The 23,183-nt window shown below is 31.9% G+C and overlaps 1 protein-coding gene across 1 annotated transcript in view; it reads right to left on the bottom strand.

Moving 5' to 3' along the window:
- LOC118181355 (kin of IRRE-like protein 3) overlaps positions 1-23,183 on the bottom strand; it is an 832,813-nt gene that overhangs the window by 217,692 nt on the left and 591,938 nt on the right. The window contains exon 5 of the mRNA XM_085813987.1: positions 12,141-12,437. Within this exon, the coding sequence (XP_085670113.1) occupies positions 12,141-12,437 (297 nt within the window). The remainder of the gene's footprint in view (positions 1-12,140; positions 12,438-23,183) is intronic.

The raw sequence follows: 23,183 nt of genomic DNA on the forward strand, positions 1-23,183 counted from the left end.
TTTTAACGTCAATAATGAAAATTAACTTAGGCGCAAATTTTGCCTTTAAAAGTTAAATTTAAAAGAGTTCGAAGAAGAAGAATTATATTATCAGTGTCTCTTTTCTTCAAATTCTTCTTAAACTTTACTATCGGATATGAATCACTGGCACGCAAGTAGAATTTATATTAAACTTTTAAAAGTTTTCTTTTTATCGGCCTCGGAGGCGTATGGCACCGATAAATCGAAGTTTACTTCATCGGTTTATGGGCTGTTGAAGAACCCGATAAAATTTTATCGCGACAATCGCAGAACAATTACTGAATCCATCCCGTTATCTAGGTAACAAGAAAGTTGATATTGGCAATAAAACGATACATAATAGCTCAACTCAAAGTTACTGGGAAAGATTTCCTTTATTGTCGATTTTCAGTGCGGAGTTGTAAAATGAGAAATAGATGGATTTGTCACGTTCACATTCCTCATTCTTTCAGTAGGAGGGCCATGAGATGTTTTCGGATTTCTTAGAAAATCATTAAAAATATCAGTCCTGTACGTATACAAATGTATTATGACAATACATTTGCATATGTACAGCAGAAATAGCGCTACTAAAACTAATTCAGCGTAAAATATTCTTTCTTTGAGTAAAAAATAAATTTGTGCTAGTTTTTATTACCCTAGCTAATAATCGTTTCCCTTATTTGTGATACACATACTATTTCAACTATAGTTCTAGAAATTTCGTAGAGTTACTAATTAGACTAGATTTAGTTATTACTAAAATATTTCTTTCTGACTGCAAAAGATCATATAGCTTAGATCTGCAGTTTTTCAAAGATGTCATTTTAACAAAGTTTGTATTGGAAGGAACACTAAAGAATCCTATTTTGATTTGAAAAATCAATAAAATTTTAAAATGTGATATATAATCATAACGGAGTACATTTAGTTGAACACTTCAACATCCGTAGTTAGTCACGAAAAATTCATTTTTGAATGTAAAATAAGGAGACATGAGTAGTTTATATACGATGCATTTATGCCATTACTTCGTTATTTACTTAGGTATGATTTTTCTCTGTTTTAAATCGATTCACAGTTGAGCTGTAAAAATTTAGATTTATATTTAGAATGTAAGGTTGTACCTAATTTTCAGTTAAACTATAACTCATTTGATCTTCTTATGCTGCAGAAGTCTTTACACATTAAATTTAGAGAATTCAATTAATGAATGTAAAAGAGAAGAAGTAGGATTTAAAATTTACATATACTATATATACATATAGAATTTCTGTAGATACATTACGATTTTTTTTTGGAAGAAAGAGAGATTGAAAAATTAGCAACGCCTTCGCCGGGAATCGAACCGCAGGCCTCTGGAATATGCGCCCAGCATGCAGACCACTACATCACAAAGGTACTCCAAGAAGGTGGGAGAAATACCTTATATTTCTTGTAGACATAAACTTAAATTATACCAATCTAACCAAAGCTCTTTATGTGGTCTTCAACTAAAAGTTCATATTTGTACAGAACAAATAAATAGATTAAATGCCTACTACATCGGAATCTAAGCATGTGCAACCTCTGTCATAAGTACTATCAAAAAGCTAGAAAATATTTACTGAAATCAGGGTTCATGATAGGTGGATGTACCATGAAAATATGTTATTAACATTATTGGTCAATTTGCCGAGCTTGTTTTCACTGATTTACTCTTTCATTCTCAACTTAAAACGACTTAATTTGCATTTCCAGTGCGGCTGACGGAAGAAATATAAGTTCAGGATGGATTTAACATAACGATTATGAGTTCATTAAAATAAATATTACAACAAGATCTAATATAGCGATATGTTTAATGTTAAACACGGTAATGAAGAAACTTCTGCCTTGGGATAAAGTGTATTTTCTTATTAGACACTCAAAAAAGATATCCCTCATTAAGTATGAGGAACACTTTAAAGAGAAAAATGAAACACTTACAAAATTGTAAAGTGTAAAGCCAAATAAATTCTTTTGTAAAGAGAAAATGAATGTACTGATTTCCGTTTTCATATACACTCATTTAAAGCAATAATAAAGAGATTATTAAAATTTTAGGTAATCTGTAACTTGTACGTTTGACCATAAATTCCATTATTTATTTTTAATGCTTGAAAATCGCATTTCTTATATAGATGTTTTTCATATAGCGCATTTGTAGTCTGATGTATACAAAATATGTTTTATTATCTGTAACAATTGTGAATTTATGTTCATTTTTACTTTCGAAAACCTTAAGTGTTGCTTAAATGCAATGAAACGTAATGTTCTGTTTAATAGACGCATTAGCTAGTTTATCAATCAGCTAGAAAACTTATCTGATCACATAAATCAGGAACCATATATTATACGCATTAATTGTACTCTTGGAATTCTACCAAATGCAGTGGGAGTAATCTGATTATCAAGATCAGGTCTCGTGATGAAGTAATTAAATGTATTAGCCTAAAACTATATTTCGTTTCATTCTTGTGTAGAATCACTTTTCAAATAAAAAGACGCTACCGCCAAATGTTACCGTTGTTTTTAAAGAAATAATTTAGCAAATATAAATAGTACAGCAAATATTAAAAAAAAACTGTATCACAACGTTTAACATTAGATAGGTTAATTTTTTAAATTTTGTGATTTTGTTGTTAAATTCTGTGTGGCAAAACGAAAGAAGTCGAATGTAATAAATAAAGCTAAAAGAACAAATAAAAAGTTATAATTTCATTATGAAAACTGAACATTGTTTTTTGAACTGGTAAAAGATTTGAAAAAAGTGCATGACAAAACCTAACGCTCTATCTGGAATCTTCGAGATTTGCTGCTATTAAAATTTTTGTTATCATTAAATCATTGACTTCTCAATCCAAAATATTCTATGAGGATGTACTATGATCGATGAGATATTTTTATATGAAAGCATGAGAAAGGATGTGCACAACCAAGAACACCCATAGTTACCATTTTGTGCTGTTTGGGAGAACAGAATAATGAAAACCGAGTATTAATAAAGGCCAAAATAGGTTTTGAACACTATGCTGCATGAATTGCACGAATATTTCTCAAATGAATAAGCAGAATGTAAATTAATCGATTGATAAGAATAAATAAAGTAATTGTTTCCTTTCTAGTTATGTAATGTACTATTTTGAGAAATGATAGATATTAACAGTATCTCCTCATTTTAGGAAGATTAAAAATGAATTCTTTAGCAACATGCAAAAATAAGCAAATAGTGGAATTACAAAAAGTATATTAAAAACGCTAAAACTGGTAATAGTGGACATGAATCTAACTTCGAAGCCATATATTTCGTTTAAATTTGCCCTTCGAAGTTTTCATTAATATGAAAAATATTTGACATTTATTACACTTTTAATGAACAAACTAAAACGTAAAATAAGCTTATCAGCATATTGAAACTAAATGTTGTACCAGTCCTTAAGCAACAGACAAATTTGAACAACTGCTAAATTATAGGTCATAAATGAAGCTGGGTTTGTGTGTTTGTTGGAAACAGCCAACTCGTGAATAAATAAACAACAAAATAATCGTTTTAGTAAAGATAATCAAGGATCATACAACACTGCAACAAATGCCAAATGCATGTCTGCTCTTTGAGAAGAGAATTTTATGTCATAAAATAAAAAATTAAGTAGTCCATGAAGTGCGTTTGAACTTCACTCCCCCCCTAAAAAATTCAGAAATTCGACCTTTGAAATAAATTGGGAGGCTAAATTTTAAAAACAGAAACATTTTATATTAAGAACCTTGTAAATACGATTATTATTAGAAATGAAAAGATAGCCTATTATATGTAAAATATTGAAGTGGACAAATGTAAGGTAATTGTTATTTTTGACCTTTGGTTATCTGTGGTCGAGACTTTCTAAAGTCACTTTACTGAATTACTCATAGACCACAACCTGTGTTTGTTACTCATAAACCATAACCATTTATATCAGGTGTAATGGATCAATTTTTTCATCACCTTGGCAAGTATTGAACTTTCATCATAATTGCCAATTTAGTAGTTTAGAATATCTTTAATTTGTATTATGGCAAACTACCATTTCTAAGCATGGTATTAATCTTAGAGAGTTTAGTTGATTTTTCAAACTATAGAATTCATTCGAATAAAGGAAGATTATATCGACTATTTTTAAACATATATATATTTCTTAATTATTTTACTTCATTTTGAATGATGTATTCAATTGATATAAATAATAAGGTATCTAAGAGATAACACAGATTATGAATAATCTTGTTACAATAAAAAAAAAATAGCGATTCGATGCATTTTACAGATGCATCAAAACGATGCATTTTACAGAGCTGATCTTTTTGTTTCTCAATCTCGACATAAAATTCACCAGTTAATTTTGCTTAAATCTTTTTTTTTCTGCTACTTTCACTTGCCAGAAAATCAGGCAGTGATGTTAGCAACAAATTTTAAAGAGATGGAACAATTAAGAAAAGAGCCAGACATATTTTAAGTTTATCACAGGAAGTAAGAGTAAATTTTAAAGCAGTGATTACGTAATAAGGTGATTACATAATAAGATAACAATTTCCAAAAGCATGAGTAAATTAGTAGTTTTTATGTATATATGTCAGGAAACAACAAATTACAAACTACGAAACTTATGTGAATGTTTCCAAAAAATATTTAGTATGAAACCGATGTTTTAGTGCAGTTTCAATTTCATTATGCAATTTTATGCAATTACATTCTACGCATGTAATCGAAAAACCATATTTATTTTAGAAAATTAAAAGAAACTAAAAGGTAAGTTATAATTCATTCAACCGTATAACTATTAACTACCCAAATCTCGTTTCCATTTTTTTAAAAATTTATTCTATTTTTCAGCTTATACGTGTTTAAAAGTAGTCTACATTTAAACATTCGAAATTTAAGTATTCATCTAACCCTTCTATTCTATTTTGCATTTTGATGTAGAAATAGAGTTATGAATTAGAAATTTAATCCTTTGAGGTTCAAAGCTTTCGCTCACTTGTTTGCTTGCACAACTCAAATTCCATATCAGATTTGCAACAATTTCTTTCTACCGTTCATTAACGAATAAAGAAGTATGAAAGTTTCAAATTATATCATTTCTACGTGCAAACAAAAGACCTGTCTTTAGCCGCTGAATGTATACAAAGCCACGCGAAAAGTTCCTTTTACAACGCGTCAGTCCACAATAAAGATGAACTGATACAATGCATTCGGGAAAACTGCGCCTTACGTTATTCTGTACTTTAAGAAAGGGTTAGAAATAAAGCATGAGATCGTTCGGACGGCCGTTAGTCGTTTGAACGAAATGCCATCCTGGACGCTGTAGTCGTGGAAGAGTTTAACTACAATCCAGAAAAGCTCGTAAATATACTCTTGAATTAAAAACTTCTCACCGAAATTCTTTTTAAAACGTGTTATTAATATTCTGCTCGTCAACTAATATTTTATGTTTCTTCTTAAATTTGAGAAATTAAAAATTTAAAAATCTAAATCTCTATGCTACTTTCCAAAACAATTAGTCCTCATTAAATATACAATTAGTTCTCATTAATTATAGCGCTGGAATATTTTTACGTGATACGTATGCTCATGTCTACCAGATAGGAGTGAAGATTCCAAGTTAAAACTGTTAAACTTATGTTTGATGTTTGAAACAATAAGTCGTATGGTTATCATTAAAATTGGTAACATTTAGATTTACTTTGATGTTAAAGATACTTTTCCAAATTTGGTCGATTATTTCTAGAGCTGATGAATAAAGTTTAATAAAAATCTGTGGTGAGTTTAGCTAATATAATAAAAAATCATATATCATGTAAATGTCAGCATAATCATGCGTAAAACTCAACGGATAGGATGGCATAAAATAGAGGTTTGAAGGTCGAATATAGAAGGACAGTAAAAGGTGATATAGCCTTCTATGACAATCAAAATTCCACAAAATGTGACTTCGTATTGGAAATGATGCAATTTATGAGACCTTGTGGCAGTCCATCCCAATTCTGCAGCATCACTGTTTTCAATCCTAGAGGAATCTGGGAGGGAGTTAAGCGAGTTCAGATTGTACTTACAAAAAACGTTAAAATCATTTTTTTATAAGGTTTAGGTCTTATTTGCTAATCCATACGGCTAATAGCATTACTTCATAGTGTAAGGATCCTAAGTTTTACTAACGTTTATTTTATTTTAAATCTTTACTATCACTTCTTATTTTCTACTTCCGGCTAGAATTAAAAGCTTTAACTTATTTATGCAAATTTGTCTTGCTAACGCCAAGTACTTAAGTTGTGGCTTTTTGCCAAGCAAGAGAGAGAGAGGAAGGAGTTATTAGAAGCAGGCCACTTGCCATAGTAGTTTTACTCGGTTGATGGTTGCCTTCAAGGCCAGAGGTTTAGTCCTCTTGAAAATTTCAAACGTATCGTAGTTTTAGCAGCTCTCTGTACTACATACGGATTTTGTTAAATAACGGCCAATCTTAAAATTAGGCACTTGTATATTAATCCAAAGTTAGTTTTAGTTAAAGTTTTAGTTAGTAGTTTTATATTCTTACGTTCAGACCACAAGTGGTTGGTCTCTGTATTCCGAAGTTCCGGAAATCGCTGTAAATATAGAAAAATAAAGGGTTTTGTATACCCTTCCTGTGTGTATTGTCTACTTCACAATTTATTGAACATAGCTTGAGTAAGCTCCCTGTTCCGAGTCAAGACAGTTCATGTTTCCAAAGCAAGTAAAGAGGAACACAAGTCCTCATAATAGAAACCCGTCCACTAAATTAGCCATAGGTATCCAAATCAAAGCGTAGCCGTCTATAAATACAAAATTAATGCTAAATGCATTTCTTAAAGGCGAACATAATGCTGTCACATTTGTTCTGTTTGTAGAACCCTTGCTGTTTGCGTTCAAGAATAAGAAAGTTCATTTATCATGGCACTTTTGGGAGGGCAATTGAAATCCCAGATCCGTCTAGGACAGGAAAATAGTCCGAGTACTCGAATAAGTCCTGAAATTCCTCTAGTTCAAGAAATAATGGTCCATATGTCAAAGACAATTTTACAACAGGACGATTAAAACACCTATATTCCTAAAGAGGCAATAACTAGGATAAAAATAAAGTCAATTAGTGATATAAACATGCTAGGCAATGAGCTTATGATGCTTTCAGATAATACCAGGCAATGAGCTACCAGATTTCTGAATGAACACATCTTGTCCTAATTAATTAATTTAATCCATAAGTGGCATAACCATCTGCAATCAATTTAAGGAACACAAGTGAGTGTGCAATGATTTGTAACTGTTTATGTAAAGACTTTCTTTTTGTTTTCGTAATATAACTTTTTGACCTACTATGGTTAAATATATTTTGAATCTTCAAAAATGAAGTTGCAATGGCTTAATATGATTGTTGTGTTAAGGCAGTAACTTCTGATTTGTCTTTGTCACTTACGTAAATTGGTGTGAATATATGTTATTTTCTGATTTATTTTAGATAATAACTTTAATTGTAATAAAATTAGAAATTAACTTTAATTGTAAATATGCTTTGTAATATCTTAACGGAGTTTCAGAAAGCAAACATCAATCCTTTCAACTCAGCATGATTTTAGAATTAAAATTTCATTGCAAGAGTCAAAACTGCTAAAAGCTTATTGCATGAGTCGAAAACAGTGGGAGGCAAGATAACGATTATTGAAGGCTCATGATAAGGAATTTTCTCAAGGTTTCAGTTTTATTTTTTCAAAAATATTTGAGATAAATGAAATTTCTACTAACGCAATATAAGAAATCTAAAGCAACATTTACTTCTTTAGCGCTATTTACTAATACTATTATTTACTTATTATTATTATTTACGTGTTCCGCCCTAAAGCACTACACGAAAGGGAGGGATGTCTTAGTGGAGGACATTATAAGGGGAACTGGCTCGTATTAACACGTTACACATGGGAAAAACAACCATGCAGTCAGCCCGTTTCCGGGATTCGAACCTAGGACCGAATTACCAGAAGTCAGGGACTTTACTGGTCGGCCGCTGGTGGGCATTCTTTAGCACTATTATGTCACTGGTTAAATTTAGTTTAACACAAAAACACCTATGATAAGACTTTAAAACGCAATAGTAATGCAACAATTCATATTTACAAGCAGTATGATAAACAGATTAAACTTTGTAAGTTAAATTAAAATCGTGTATACGGTTGAACCATATGCACAAAAGCAGCATCTGCTTCCTATAATTTAATTCTGTAGGATGCCAAATACATTATTTTAAAGAATAGGAAATTAAAGAACGCTTTCTGAAGTATCAACACACTTTATTGGCATCCATCACTTGAAATCACACGAAGTGCTACACATAGTGTTAAACACATCAAAGTATATTTTTATATCATAACACCGGGATCAACTTAGGCAGAAGAGCTATTTAAGTCAGTTCTTTAAGTAATTTGTTTGGCTGGATTTACAACCAGTGAATCCTTCCAGTGAGCAGCATGCACGCTCAGAATTTCCTTTTGAAAGTTAGTAAGCATAAAATTGAAAGGAGAGTTACTATTCAAAGATTTATCTCCTTTGATTGAGTATACCAGTCACTGAATATAGGTTTAGGCTGCAGCCATTTTTCATTCTTTTTGATTTACTTGTATTACTTGTTCTTTTTCATTTACTTGTATAGAAGATGGGGAGTCACATTCTCAAAATATAGGATCCTCTGCTGCTGAAAGGAAATACTGCAGAAATGAAAACGCGCAAAATAATTTAATAAAACTAGATATTAGTAGTTTACCTAACATATTTACGCTTCCAGAAAATAAAAACCACGAAGCTGTAAATATCAAGCAGAACAGACAAATAGTATTGTTTTGTATTTAAAAAACGTTTTAACCTCTTTGCAATTGCTTGATGTTTTCTAACATATTTCAGCGTGATGAATTCAAATAGGACATCATGTAAGTTTAAGACAACAAAGGATAAAAGCTTATTTTTCGAAACTATTGCTTTTGAAACTATAATTTTGTTTTTATAGCTTTAAGAAGCAAATGCCCTGTTTGTAAAGAATTAATGGAAAAGAGATATTTTTGTTTCGCACTAAGATTTCGCATGCTTTATTTTTCTTATCAGGCATATCATTTTCACAGGAAATATCATTTCCATGATGTAATGGTTAGCATGCATTCAAATATTCCATTTGCATAAAATAAACAACATTTACACGGTCAAACGTTTTTGCTACAAATTTCACTGAAGATTTCACTGATGATCTTCATAGTATTTTGAAATAACATTCCGCTGCATCTTCAGACATTTTAACTTTTACAGTATAATCTAAAGAAGTAAAAGGAAATTCATTTACAAAAAAAATGCTTTTAAACGTATTTCGGACAAAGCGACTTGTTACTTACAATATCAGCTGTATTTAGTAATCCCTCCTTGACCATCGCGTTAAATATCACAGATAGCACAACTTCTTATTTCATATACATACTTTGCTTTATGATGCTCTTATACATAATTTTATCAACATATTTATAATTGCCCTATCAGAAAAATCTCCTACTTCAGTCGCAAAGAATTATCGTATTTACCCTGCGTCTTGTAAGTGATAACCATGCTCAACTGAGAACTGGAAGATGTATGATCTGAATGTTGGCGAAATCATATGGGATTTTTTGTTTCCTGTCTTCGAAACATATAATGGTCTCTATGCCGTAACATAGAGTTTCTGTTTAACCCTTTCCGGCACACTACCTTTTAAAGTTGGAGTTTTGATTAAAAAAAAAAAAAAAAAAAAAAAAAAAAAAAAAAAAAAAAAAGGTAGGCAGTCTAATTAGGCCTAGAGAAATACACAAGTAAAGTTTTGTGAATTTATCGTTTTAATTATGTGGGTGCGCCTAAAGTGGGCACACTGATTGAATAGAGCTTCGAAGAGAGTGCTAAAACGAGCATTGTTGCCAATGAACTGACCGATGAGATGGGCAGAAACAAAGAATACAGACTCTCAGTTGTCCTAGATTATCGGTGAGAACGATCTGTATACATTTAGGGTTCGCCGTTTGATTTTAGGCAAGATTTCAAGGTAAAAATTTAAAACTAATATAGAATAAGGAGATTAGCATACAGCTAAGAAATAACATTGAAATTCCTTTTCAAACAATTCCTTTTATACCCTAAAAAAATCCGAAAGATTTCTTCGAAAAATGAGGGTGTTAAAAAACTAAACATGGCCAAAATACATGGACTGGTTTGTGTTGAGCTGCCATCTACTATAAATAAAGAAGGTTCAGAGTAACCTATAGTAACCTAAAAATCCTTTTTCATTAAATTTTTCTGTGCGTACAGAAGGAAAGTTTTAGGTGCGACCAGACCACACACATTGTGCCACAAAGGGTTAAAGAGAAATGTGTTGCACTGCTGGATACAAAATATTTTTATATTCTATATGCACGTTCGTCGCCATTCTGCGAAACGTAAGATGTTTCATTTTTATTTTACATTTTATATCTCTGTTACTGGTTAAATCTCTCTGTTCCTGGTGATTTTTGTAGCTGCAGATGCAAAAATACTCCTATGAGCCTGAATATTCCGCACACAATGAAGCAAAATTCGGGAGCGAAATTCATGCACGTCCACTACGTTCAGCGTCGAGTTCTGAAGTATGCCTTCAGACAACTGTAAACATTGCAACCCGGATTCCAGTCGCAACATTCATCTCACATGTGAGCTGTGATACTGTAGCAGCCGTGTGTCGCCAGGCGGAATGTGCCAAGTAACGATCCTCATTCTTTGTTATGGATCTTAGTCGACCATGGCCAGGTCTTCGCAATATAGTTCTAGTGTCCTGAAAATGCTTCCACAGATTTTAGATGGCACTGGGCATTACACTGAGTTCTATAGCCAACACGTTCGTGGCGACTCATTTTACCTAATACCTTATAAAATTGATCCAAATTTTGGGTGAAACACAAGAGACGTCGCGAAGGAGTACGAGAACACAAACCGGCGAAAACACCCTGTCACATTCACAGATTCGCACGCCTACGTTTACGGATTCGACTTTGAATATCTGCATAATTTTTCGGCGACGTAATTATTATGCTTGGCTTAATACTTTTCTCAAAGTAGACATAATTTGCATATTCTGTTAACTTTGCCCACGAGTTTATATGAAACATTAATTAATATGAATAAAATCTCATCAAAAATATAAGAAAGTTTTGTGGAGTGAAAGAAGTTTGCGTGACGCACTTTCGTTTCCCTCTTGTTTATCAGAGAAAGTTTAATACAAATTCTAAAGCTTAAAATAATAGGATTTAGTGAAACAATAGAATAATCTACTGCAGATTTATGAAAATGCTTCCCTTTGCCACTTTTTCGAGCTACTTTTATAAATTTGGCTATGTGCTTTTAATTTGAACTTAAACTGTTTCAAACTGCTCGACTTTACATTCAAGTCTGCTTTTTCTTTCTGTTCCATCTTTTTTATAAGAATATATTCATAAATCATAAAATATTAAACATTCAGATATTTTTATTACTTTGTTAGTTATTTTATCTTACCATCTGTAGTTGACAAATAAATTAAATGGGGTAAAAATAGGGAAAACTTTAAAAAAGATAATATAAAATTATATTTATAAATTATTAGTAAATATTATACTTAATTTACCTTTTACCTAGGTGGAAAATTGAATCTTAAAGCTAGGCGAAACATAAACTTTCATATGCAAAGGAGGATATTTCATGTAGCATAATTTAGAAAGACTTCTTTTCATCTGTAAACTCTTATTATCCCCATTTCTATACAGAATGAATTTAGTTCTGAACTGAATCTGGTGATTAATTTGAAATGTATTACGATATTTATGGTCTCTCTTTTTATATTTTTAAACATTTATATGTTTTTGTTTATCCAAATAGAATGAAAGTATTGCCGATTGCAGAATGTACCATTAGTCATCACAACAAATAGTTCTTGCGTTTCTATAAAAGAGTTCTTAGAAAGGTATCAGTTTATAAAAGGAATAGAAATCTAAGGGGGGGAACTTCCAAAATGAACATGCGGAAATTTTAATATTAGCTTCTGGAACTGTTTGTTACCTACAGTGTACATCTAACTTCCAACCATCTTCTATTGCACTTCCTGGTATCGCTGGATTATCTGCTTGACAGTATAAGAACTTCCCATTGTCGTCACTCGTCGGAGTAATGGTCAGTGTACTAGTTGTGATATTTCCTTGCGCCAATACTCTGGAAACCGCACTTTTCAGTTTATAACTTCCTTTTCTCCAAGAGATGACAGAAGGTGGTCTTGAACCTTTCGCTTCGCATTCAAACTGAACAGTTTTCTTGGCTGATAGTTTCTTGCGCTTCCCCTTCACATGGACCGACTGTGGCCTGACTGAAAAACATATGATTATGTTATAATTGCAATGCACGTTAGATGACGAACAAATAAAAACTTTGAAATTACTTCTAAAACATATCAAAGATATTAAGTACAAGAACATAATCAAATTAAAAGTTATTAAAACGATAGTTGAAGGAAATAATAGCAAAATTTGTTTCCAAAGTAATATAAAACATAATCTTTTAAAGAAGCTGGCTTCGCACACGAAAACCACTGTATATATTTTGCAGATATAAAGTATTTTCTCCTTTCTGCATGCTCTCATGGTGTAACGGTAGCACACCAGGTGCATATTCGAGAGCCTAGACTTGAGTCCCGGTGAGGGCATTGTTCAATTTTCAAGTCTCGAATATTGAAAAACCTAGAGACTCTTTAGTGGTCTCCGAGCTAAAAAAGGATGATTTTTCTTCACCACCAGGATTTAGCAATCGAGTTCCCTAATGCCCAGTCGATTTTCTCCCACCTTTCTGCATATCTTCGTTATATAATTGGAAGCATACTCGCCGCGCATTTGAGAGGTTCAGGCTAGATTCCCGGCGAGGGCATTGCACATTTTTCAAAATGTACCAAATACGATTTTGCAAGGGCCTAGCAAAGTATATTAAATTCTTTTACATTAATATCTTTATAAAGTACATTAATATCTTTATAAACTTCTATCCATTATAGTAGCTTTCGTCCGACATTCCTGAGGGGGGATAATCCTGCCGAAATTCGAAGCCTGCCGAAACGTCTCAGTCATCATGAACATTAAAACGGTCATGTTCAACCAGAATTTTTAGTGTTCGTCATTACAAACACAGACGAACGTGCTACACTACACAACTGACAGTTGTTGAATTTCAGTAAATTTTGAATTCTGTTTCACTAGAAATTTCCTGATTATACAATGTATTTTCATAATAGTTTATTGGTTAGATTTGATCTTGAATAACACATTTTAACACATCTCCGGTGAACAGCTCATATTTGCAGCTTCCACTATTATATGTAAGACATACTTTATTTAATTTGTAATACACGGTGGGCCAAGCAAGACCTACCAATGTTAAACACAAATAACTTTTTTATTTTTTGATATAATTATTTTTTTCTTTTTGTAGGTTATAATTGAATTTCTGGAAATTTATTATGGAACCAATGCAGTACAAAACAACGTGTTAAATTATCGAGTTTTTCTATTCTTGTCAACGATCAATTTTATGACGCAGCGTATCGGCAATATTTTAATTCAGGGGATGGAATGCCGGAAATGATTTCAGCAGCTTATAACAGAACAATGATTGAAAACATTTTGAGGTCAATAGCAGTGCAGAATCCTTTTTTTTTATGGGGATATTTAAAAACCAAAGCGTATGTTAATTAATCAAAGACTGTAAGACAGCTGAAGCAGAATATTCGAGACGAAATACTGAGCTTTCAACCAGAAACTTTACGTAGTGTAATGGAAAACGCTTTAAAAAGAGCCAATCCCTGTACTGAGATAAATGGTGGACATTTGTCTGATGTCATATTTTATACATAATTTCCATTAAGTATATTTAATGTATAAAAATAATCAAAATAAATGATTGTTACAAGAGTTATCCGTGTTTAACATTTAGTAAGTCTTATTTGGCGCACCCTAAATTAATTAAAATAAATTATTTTTACAAGAGTTATCCGTATTTAACATTAGTAAATCTTATTTGGCGCACCCTGTAGTTAGGAAAATCTGGCACACCCTGTAGTTAAGAAAATCAGCAATTTTTATGTTCGGGTAATTAAGTAAGAAAATTTATATATTTGTTGTTATATACTCGTATTTACTGGGCGTCCTTCCAGCAGTCAGATTTTGCAGACACAATTCGTTTAGAATTTAAATTGATTACACAAATTTAAAGGAAATATAAATTCCAGTTTAGTTCTTAGTTCCATTCTTAGGCATTATCCAGTTTAGTTCCATTCTTAGGCATTATCCAGTTTAGTTCCATTCTTAGGTATAAGTCGCAATTAATGATTTCTGTCATACATGTAAAATATTTTAAAAATATCCTTTAATGATTTTAATGATTCTATCATATTTCACTTTATATCTGCAATTTTTTTAATCGTAAGCACTACATATACTTAATAAATATCAATCAATGCGAATGTTAGCAATAATTAAAATAAACATCTTGTGGTTTTTTACGATATTCTCTAATGGATTTTAGCTTAATATTAAGCTAGCTAAAAATTAATACATGAAAAAGTTTTTATTTTAATTACGAACCACGCTGGTGGTCGGTCATAAATGTAACAAAGTAACCATACCTTTTAATCTCGAGTTAAGTAAAAAACTCGAAAGTTTCGTGGCCTTTCTGAGTGTGACTGAAAAAATTGGAAAGGCAGAGTTTTTTCTCCAAGTTTTTTTAATCGATATTTTCCCGGTCGCTATTTTTGTAGCGGATAATTATTTTATAATGAACTTTTTTTTTTTTTTTTTTTTTTTTTTTGCAGGCAGTTATATCTTACGGATTTAGAATGATGGCATTTATATAGGTGTTATGGAAGATTTATAAAAAATGAAATTTATTGTTACATATCTTAGCATTTTTCAAGTTTTATATTTTTTAAATTTACTATTTTTTACTCCCTGTTTCTCTACTCGCAAGAAATTAAATCTGTCTAGCATATTTCTGGAGAAATAGATGTTGGCTTTTTTCAGCTATATTAAAAAAAGCTGGAATAATAAAAAAAAAAAAAAAAAAAAAAAAAAAAAAAAAGTATCTTTTGAATTTTAAAATTAAATCCAAGGATTTTTATTCATACAAGAACTTGAGAGTATTATGCAACTTCCCTTGCAACCTTCACCAACTGAATTCACTCTAAATAAACGTACAACATAATAGTCTTTATTTCTGTAACAGCGAACTGAGGGCTTGATTAGAGCTAATCAATTATGGGAAAGCACACGAGGAGTATCAGCCTAAGTCGAGATATGCATTCATGGAGGACTTTTGAAGGAAAACTGGTTTCTATTCTCACGTTACACACAGAGAAACCCACAAAATCAACAATGCAGGAGAATTTTCCAAGTAATCTGGCTCATATCAGTCTTGCGTATGGATAAAAACTCAAACCTACTCATGTAGATATTAATCCGGATATGAGCATCTGTTGAACTAGTAATATTTTATCGACCTTACTTAGTCCACTGATGTGTAATGAATTCATATTCGACTTTCATTAAAAATTTACTGCTGCTTTACAGCCTTCTAGAAACTGACTATTCTCTACGTCCCATACTCTTGTACTGACATTACTACTCACAGGGCCTGGAATGTTTTGAATTATTCTCCGGAATGTTATTGAAGCAAGCTTTATTAAAAAGATCTGTAAAAATGTTATTTTTTTTACTTTAAAAAAGTTTAAGTTTTATTTGAAAGAAAAGTTAAATTACTACTACCACTGGGCTATCTGTCTTAAATCGGCATTTTGTTGTACTAATCGTTTCACTATGAAGCGCAAATCACTTTTTAAATTGTTACCACAAAATATGATCGATCTGCATTATATTTACAGAAATTAAATAATGAAGAATCTGCATGAATGTATGTATGTATGTTTCTTGCACTGTGAAAAAGCGACAGTACCCAGTGCCATTAAATTTTGAATAACTCAATCTTCTACCCGAACATGTGCACCTGAAAGCCCGAATTTTGAATTTCGAATTTGTTTTATAATCTATTTCATATTTTGTAAAATTTTCACGAATTTTTGATTAACAAACTCAACGATTTCAAAGCGAGCATTGAGCACCTTATGGAGGGGGGGAAAAACATTTTTATCTCCAACGCGCGCGTGACGCTTTGTCGAAAATTTTCAAGGTATGCTGTTTTAAATATTTTGTGATATTGGTGTTGATCTGAATTTTATGCGGTTTAAGTGCGAAGAACATAATACGTAACGGACAAGTTAACTCACAAAACGTTAGAAAAGTCCCTTTGGGACTTTTTTAACGTTAAAGTCCCTTTAGTAATATAAAATTTGAAATATTTCGGATTTTGCTATTTTGTTGTTAAAACTTATTTCTAAAATATTCCAAATTGAAAATGGCTCTTAAAGCCTTTTCTAGAAAAGTGCCACAAACGCGCATGCCTTATGCTTTAGTGTAAAATTATCAGAACGCATTTTATATAAGTAGCTATTTATACTCGTAAAAGTACTATTGAACTCGTAAAAGGAACGGTTTCGTCTTCTAAGTTCTGATCAAGCTGATTTGTTTAAACCTAAACATTACGTTAAGAAGCAACTTCATTCTGAATTAAAATTTAAAGAACCTATCGTTGGTTATTAATATATTTTTTTTAATTTTCTTCATTTTTGCGCTTTACAAAACAGTGGTAAATAATTAAGGTCTGCAAAAAAAATGATGCACAGTTTATAACACAGTTTATAACAAAATAGTTTATTCCCTGGAATCGCGAAACATCGTGACTAAGTAATCTAGCGTGTGAAAAGAAAGTTTAAGTCAACGCTGTAATAAGATTATATCTTATTACAGCTTTATTCTAAAATAAAGCGACGGCTGTCACGAACACAGAGCGTTTTCATATATTTTAACAATTTTTATTACAGCTTAAAAGAAAATAATTGTTTATGTATTCTAAGAATAAGGAATATTAATTTTCTTCTTTTTTTTAAAGAATTCCCCTGGATTTATTTATGTTACTGTGAAAGAAAATACTGTCGACATTCACCGGCGAGTGTCAACATTCACATAGTCGTTTAGTGTATGCCCAAAATATTTGCCAAATATCTTTGTGGCGACATCATTTGCGTTAATGAAGCACCAGATGTGAAACTGCTCGCCTGCAATTTTCTTTTCGCCAGAGTGGCCTCCGACCAGAAAAAGAACAATGACTTGATTTCTGTTTGTATTATTCTATATCCAAAAAATGTAAATAAATATTAATTTTCTTGGAGTGAGAACGATTTTTAACATTTCCTATGTTCCAAACTTCCACACTGGTGACCCGGACGTGATCCAATTCAACTTATGAAGTGTAAGATGGAAAAAGAATGTACGATATTTCTGTAATATAACGAGATGTCATTAACATTGTACGCACTTTATAAAGAGTCACATGTTGTCGAATATATATTACAGACAGCGTCGTAAGCAGCTAATACTTACCCAATGTTCCGCAGTTTGTTTTCTAAGTTTGACAGTGGACTGAGTGATAGTTTCGATTTCGAAGTGCTTCTGGTGCACATGGATTACATCAAGAATTCATGGTTTGATTGTTTCTTTATACGTTTGCGAAATATAAATTCCGAGCGTACGTGGGACGGAAATACTTCTGAAATGTCAACTTTAAAAACTAAGTCAACTTTAAAAATTTTAATTTTGTTCTATATTGTAATATATCTTCAGCGGTAGTGAACGCAATTAGAATTTTCAGAATGCATCAATTGTGTTAAGAATAAATGAACTAGTTTTTACTAAGCAAACTTTAGTCGGAAAAGCTTAAGCTATAAATAAAATTAAAAATTGGATAAAAGTAGGTGTACTTCCGTTAAGCCTAATTCTACTATGGCTGAAGGAGATGAAAGTAAACAAACCGAAACTAATGCAATATCTGCGACTGCTGCCAAGATCAGCATCCAAATTCCCCCTTTTTGGAAACCTGACCACAAAATATGGTTTCTTCAGATTGAAGCCCAATCCCGAAATGCTGGAAGTACTGCTGATCAAGCAAAATACGGTTATGTACTCAGTTCTATTGAAACAGAAACATTGTCACAAATCTCTGATATTCTCACAAACCACCAGACAACGGCAAAAAGAGACTTACTGAAATGTTTGCCGACTCTGAAACACAGAAAACCCAGAAACTTCTGACCGAATTAGAATTGGGTGATAAGAAACCATCCCAACTTCTTTACGAAATGCGTAACTTGAGGCTGAGAAAGTACCAGATGAATTTTTGAAAACATTGTGGATGCAACGACTATCACTTAATAGCGTAACAACTATCAATAGAGAATAAGTCAGTATAATATACTTTTGCAAGTAAAATGTGAATTTGAATTGATATAATGCATCAGTTAATTCAGATACTTAAATGCTCATTTCCATGACAGACAATTTGAATTTCATTGGTTTTTGTGTACAGTAAATTGATATTATTGTTGCGTGCGGACGGGTTCGTTATGAAATGAATGCACAAGTCCGATGAAAAATGAACAAAAATTTATTATTATCACAACAGAAATGCTTAAATTTTCTGAAATTATCATGCAGTATCACAATATCTCACAGTAGTTATCTTTTAACTACTCAAATGTACAATAGAACGTAATTCAAAACAGCTAAAGAACGCTAATCCGCGAATTCGCTATAATCAACAACGGCAGTTTTCTAAACAACAACAAACTAAGCAACTACTACAAACTGAGATGTTTTCCTCCTTTTATAAGATTTTAATATCACGCGCTAGAATTTTCCAGCACTTTCTCGAAATCAAAAAGAGATATTTATTTATTTAACGCACGCGCTCTTGTATTTTTAATTTTTCCGGCTTAGCTTTCTTTTAATATTCGTCACGCGCTGCACTGCGCGAGAAATAAAACCATTTAATTTATAATTGAACCAACATTAGCTTTTTAAATACCAAATTCGTAACATTATTTATTTCGATATAAAACATTTGTTTAAATGTAAAGCAATGACAATTCAAATCTATGCTGTTAAAATCTATGCTGTTTGGTCTTCCACATGCTCATATTCGTTGGAGGATTACGTTATTCAAAATTCGATGACTCTATGTACCGTTGTTTTATCACAATACGAGAAATATACATACATTTATGCAGATTTTTCATTATTTAATTTCTTCAAATATAATGCAGGACTCTAACATTTTGTGGCAACAGTTTGAAAAGTGAACCGACATTTATGAGTCCGACGCAAAATGCCACAACGAAACTAATAGTTCTTCGGGATTCAAATCCTTTTGGACTAAAAAAACATTTGAAAGGTTTTAGATTTTAAATTTCGTCCAAAGGGGCGTTTGTTAACATTTTAAGTGTTACCTTTATTTATTAAATATCACGTTTTTCGCACTTAAACCATAAAATTCAGTTCAACCGCAATATCGCAAAATAATTTTAAATTGAGCATATGCTTTGGAATTTCCGATACACAGTCTTCCATGCAGGAGATAAATTTCTTTTCTGTACAACGTTGCCATTACTCGCTTTGAAATCCTTGAGTTTGTTAATCAGAAATTCGTTAAAGTTTTACAAAATATGAATCGATAATAAAACAAATACCAAATTTCAAATTTGGGCTTCCAGATGCCCATATTCGCAGTAGGATTACGTCATTCAAAATCGGATAGCTCTAGGTACCGTTGTTTTATTAGAAATATTCACACATTTATGCAGATTCTTCATTATTTAGTTTCTTCAAATGCAATACAGGGCGATAATATTTGGCGGCAACACTTTGAAAAGTGATACAGCTTTTAAAGATTTCACCGCAAAATGCCAAAACGAAAACAGTAGTCTGTCATGGACAAAGCCCCTTTGCACTAAAAATAGCATTGCCAAACATTCAACATATTATTAAATTTAATATTATACGTCAGGCTAAAATAATTAAGACAGCACGTTATTGCCTCGTTCATTCCTTTATTGATATTGGTGTTGGTGTATTTAATTATGGCAAAGCACACTAGGGCTATCTGCCTAAGGGGAGGGATGCCTTCGTGGAGGACTTTCTAAGGGAAACTGGCTCGTATACATGTTACACATGGGGAAAACCACGAAAACACCCATGCAGCCAGCCCGTTCGCGGGATTCGAACCTCGGACCGAACTACCAGTGTTCAGCGAATTTACCGCTCGGCCACTGGTGGGCACCCTTTATTGATATTGAGAAAAAGTTTTATATTACATTAAATTTAAATCATGACATCATACGTATTAACCTGATGTATTACATGACATCTGTACATAAGGGCAAAATAAAAGACTCTTTTTCCCCAAACGAGTTATAAAACTGATTTAAAATGGATTCAGAAAACATTTATTCGTGTCGTACATACGTGTGTATGTGTCTCGCATAACTCAAAAACGCGTAGCCTCAGAAAGTTCAAATTTTGTATATATGACTGCCATGACATGTTGTTCTGAACCTCCCGTTTTGGCTATAATCGGCCACACCAAAAGTGTATAAATATATATAATTTATATATATAATACATATTATAATTTATATATAAAGATATATAATAGTATATATAAATAAATATAATACAGAGTGGGTACTCTGTTACTCGGCTCAGTGAGCTCAATTTTTTTATTTTTATATATCGGTAAATTGTGCCTTTTTTGCTTTAAAAATGATTGAATTACGTTGTTTTTATCTTCCAGTTAAGGCTTTTATGTTTTAGTTAATCTGCAAGCAATAATTGTAGTGTTGTCAACAATCTAGAAATTGTTTAATTTCGGCTAAGCCTAATTTTTTACCATAGCAGCCATATCTGTTTACATTTGAAACTTAGCTGAATAGTAAAATAGTTTTCCTGAACCTACTGTATATTTTTGCAGAACGGAAACAAAAGTAAACTTTCAGTTTCATGCAACGAAAAATCTACTTTCTTCCGTGTTGGTGAATTGCTTGCTTTTACGTAAAAACTGCAATTGCAGAAATTGTTTTTTAATTGTTTTAACTGTATTTGCTGTTTTATGTTTTTCTATACCTTTCAATTTTTAATATAGATATTTTGAGTTTTTGTGCATTTTTGCCTTGTCTCTAAGTGGGAACTGAATTAATTGAATGAGAAATATATCTCTAATGAAATTGGAGGGAAAAAGTTTAAATGAAATGCAGCAATACGTCTAATTTAATATTCCGTACAAGGAAGTCATGTGGTGTACACATCAGATTTTTTCTATATATTAACTTGCAATACTTCATAGAAAAACCCAACAGAGGAAACATATTGGCAATAAAACTATTAATTCCAATAACTAATAGGAATATTTAAGTAAACTATCTACTAAATATTGACACAAGAATTGTAGATAACATTATGGAATACGAGGTATATGATGTTCAGATATGTAGCTGAAGAAATATTACCTCAGCAGCAGTCCGTACTTTTACAAAACTAAAACTAAATAAAATCTCGTAGTTCTTTTGACAGACTTCATTTACTATCGGTCTCTGCTTATTGTTTACCCCAGATTTCTTTTTGAATGCTATTTTATTTCCGAGGTATTTCTTGCTTCTCTCTCTGTCAGAGGAGTTTTAACAGAAAAATAAAATTTGCTTCAATCGGAAATAAGATATTTGTTTTCAAGCAGAAATGACAAAGTACTTCAACTTAAAAAAAAAGGGAATTTGGAACGACAATCCGCTTAGCTGAGTTTGTAATTCCAACCTAAAGCAAAATTTTTAATATATTATTTTCTGTTTGAAATACTTATTAATAGCTAATACTTTTGAAAGTGTAGTAAACCTATATATGTCTTTCCTATTCGACTGCCATGATCCTTTTGCGCATTAGACTCTGCAATGTAAGTTTTCAGAATTTGGATATTATAGCTTAATCCGAGCTCAGATGCGTAACGCTGATGAGCTGTCTACGTGTCAGTTTAAAGACCTAATTAGCCGTCCTAAAATGACGTTGATGTTGCAGTGATACCATAATCCTGATGAGAGTTCTAGTGTGCCATGGCACGATTCTAAATTATAGTTGGATCAATTATATTATATATTGTTACAGAAATTGTTATGCCGTAAATGTGCTATTCCGAGTTACAGAGTACCTAATTCCCTGTCTATGTCGAATGTCATTATAACATTCGAAATGGATGTGTTTCATAAGTCTGTTCAACACACAGCATTTGCCATAATATTTAATATGTACTTCCTTTATGTTTATCGACAAGCAAAACATAATGAAGATCATAAGTCTCTTTTTACTTCCTTGTACGAAGTAAAAAAGAAGTATTGTAATCACGAAAAGTTTCAGGCATCATATTGTTGCGTGCGTACGGGTTCGTTACGAAATAAATGCACAAGTCCGATGAAAAATGAACAAAAATTTATTATTATCACAACAAAAATGGTTAAACCTTCTCAAATTATCATGCAGTATTACAATATCTCACGGTAGTAATCTTTTAACTACTCAAATGTCCAATAGAACGTAATTCAAAACAGCTAAAGAAAGCTAATCCGCGAATTCGCTACAATCAACAAGAGCAGTTTTCTAAACAACAACAAACTAAGCAACTACTACAAACTGAGATGTTTTCCTCCTTTTATAAGATTTTAAAATCACGCGCTAGAATTTTCCAGTACTTTCTAGAAATCAAAAAGAGATATTTATTTATTTAATGCACGCGCTCTTGTATTTTCAATTTTCCGGCTTAGCTTTCTTTTAATATTCGTCACGCGCTGCACTGCGCGAGAAATAAAACCATTTAATTTATAATTGAACTAACATTAGCTTTTTAAATACCAAATTCGTAACACTGCCCCCTTCACAAGGACTGCACGTCCCGGGCAGTACAATCCCTGGACAGGAAGCTAAACTTACAACTGTGGCATAAATGCAACTGAGGCATAAACATTACATTACAATATCAAACAACATGAACAATAAATGCAATAACTAACTTAAACAAATCAAATGCTATCAAATACTAAATACAAATCAAATCAAATACTAAATACAAATCAAATACTAAATAC

Source organism: Stegodyphus dumicola, chromosome 3 (genome assembly GCF_044657685.1).
Source record: "Stegodyphus dumicola isolate Sdum_Otavi_A_Nest chromosome 3, ASM4465768v1".
Lineage (NCBI taxonomy): Eukaryota > Metazoa > Arthropoda > Arachnida > Araneae > Eresidae > Stegodyphus > Stegodyphus dumicola.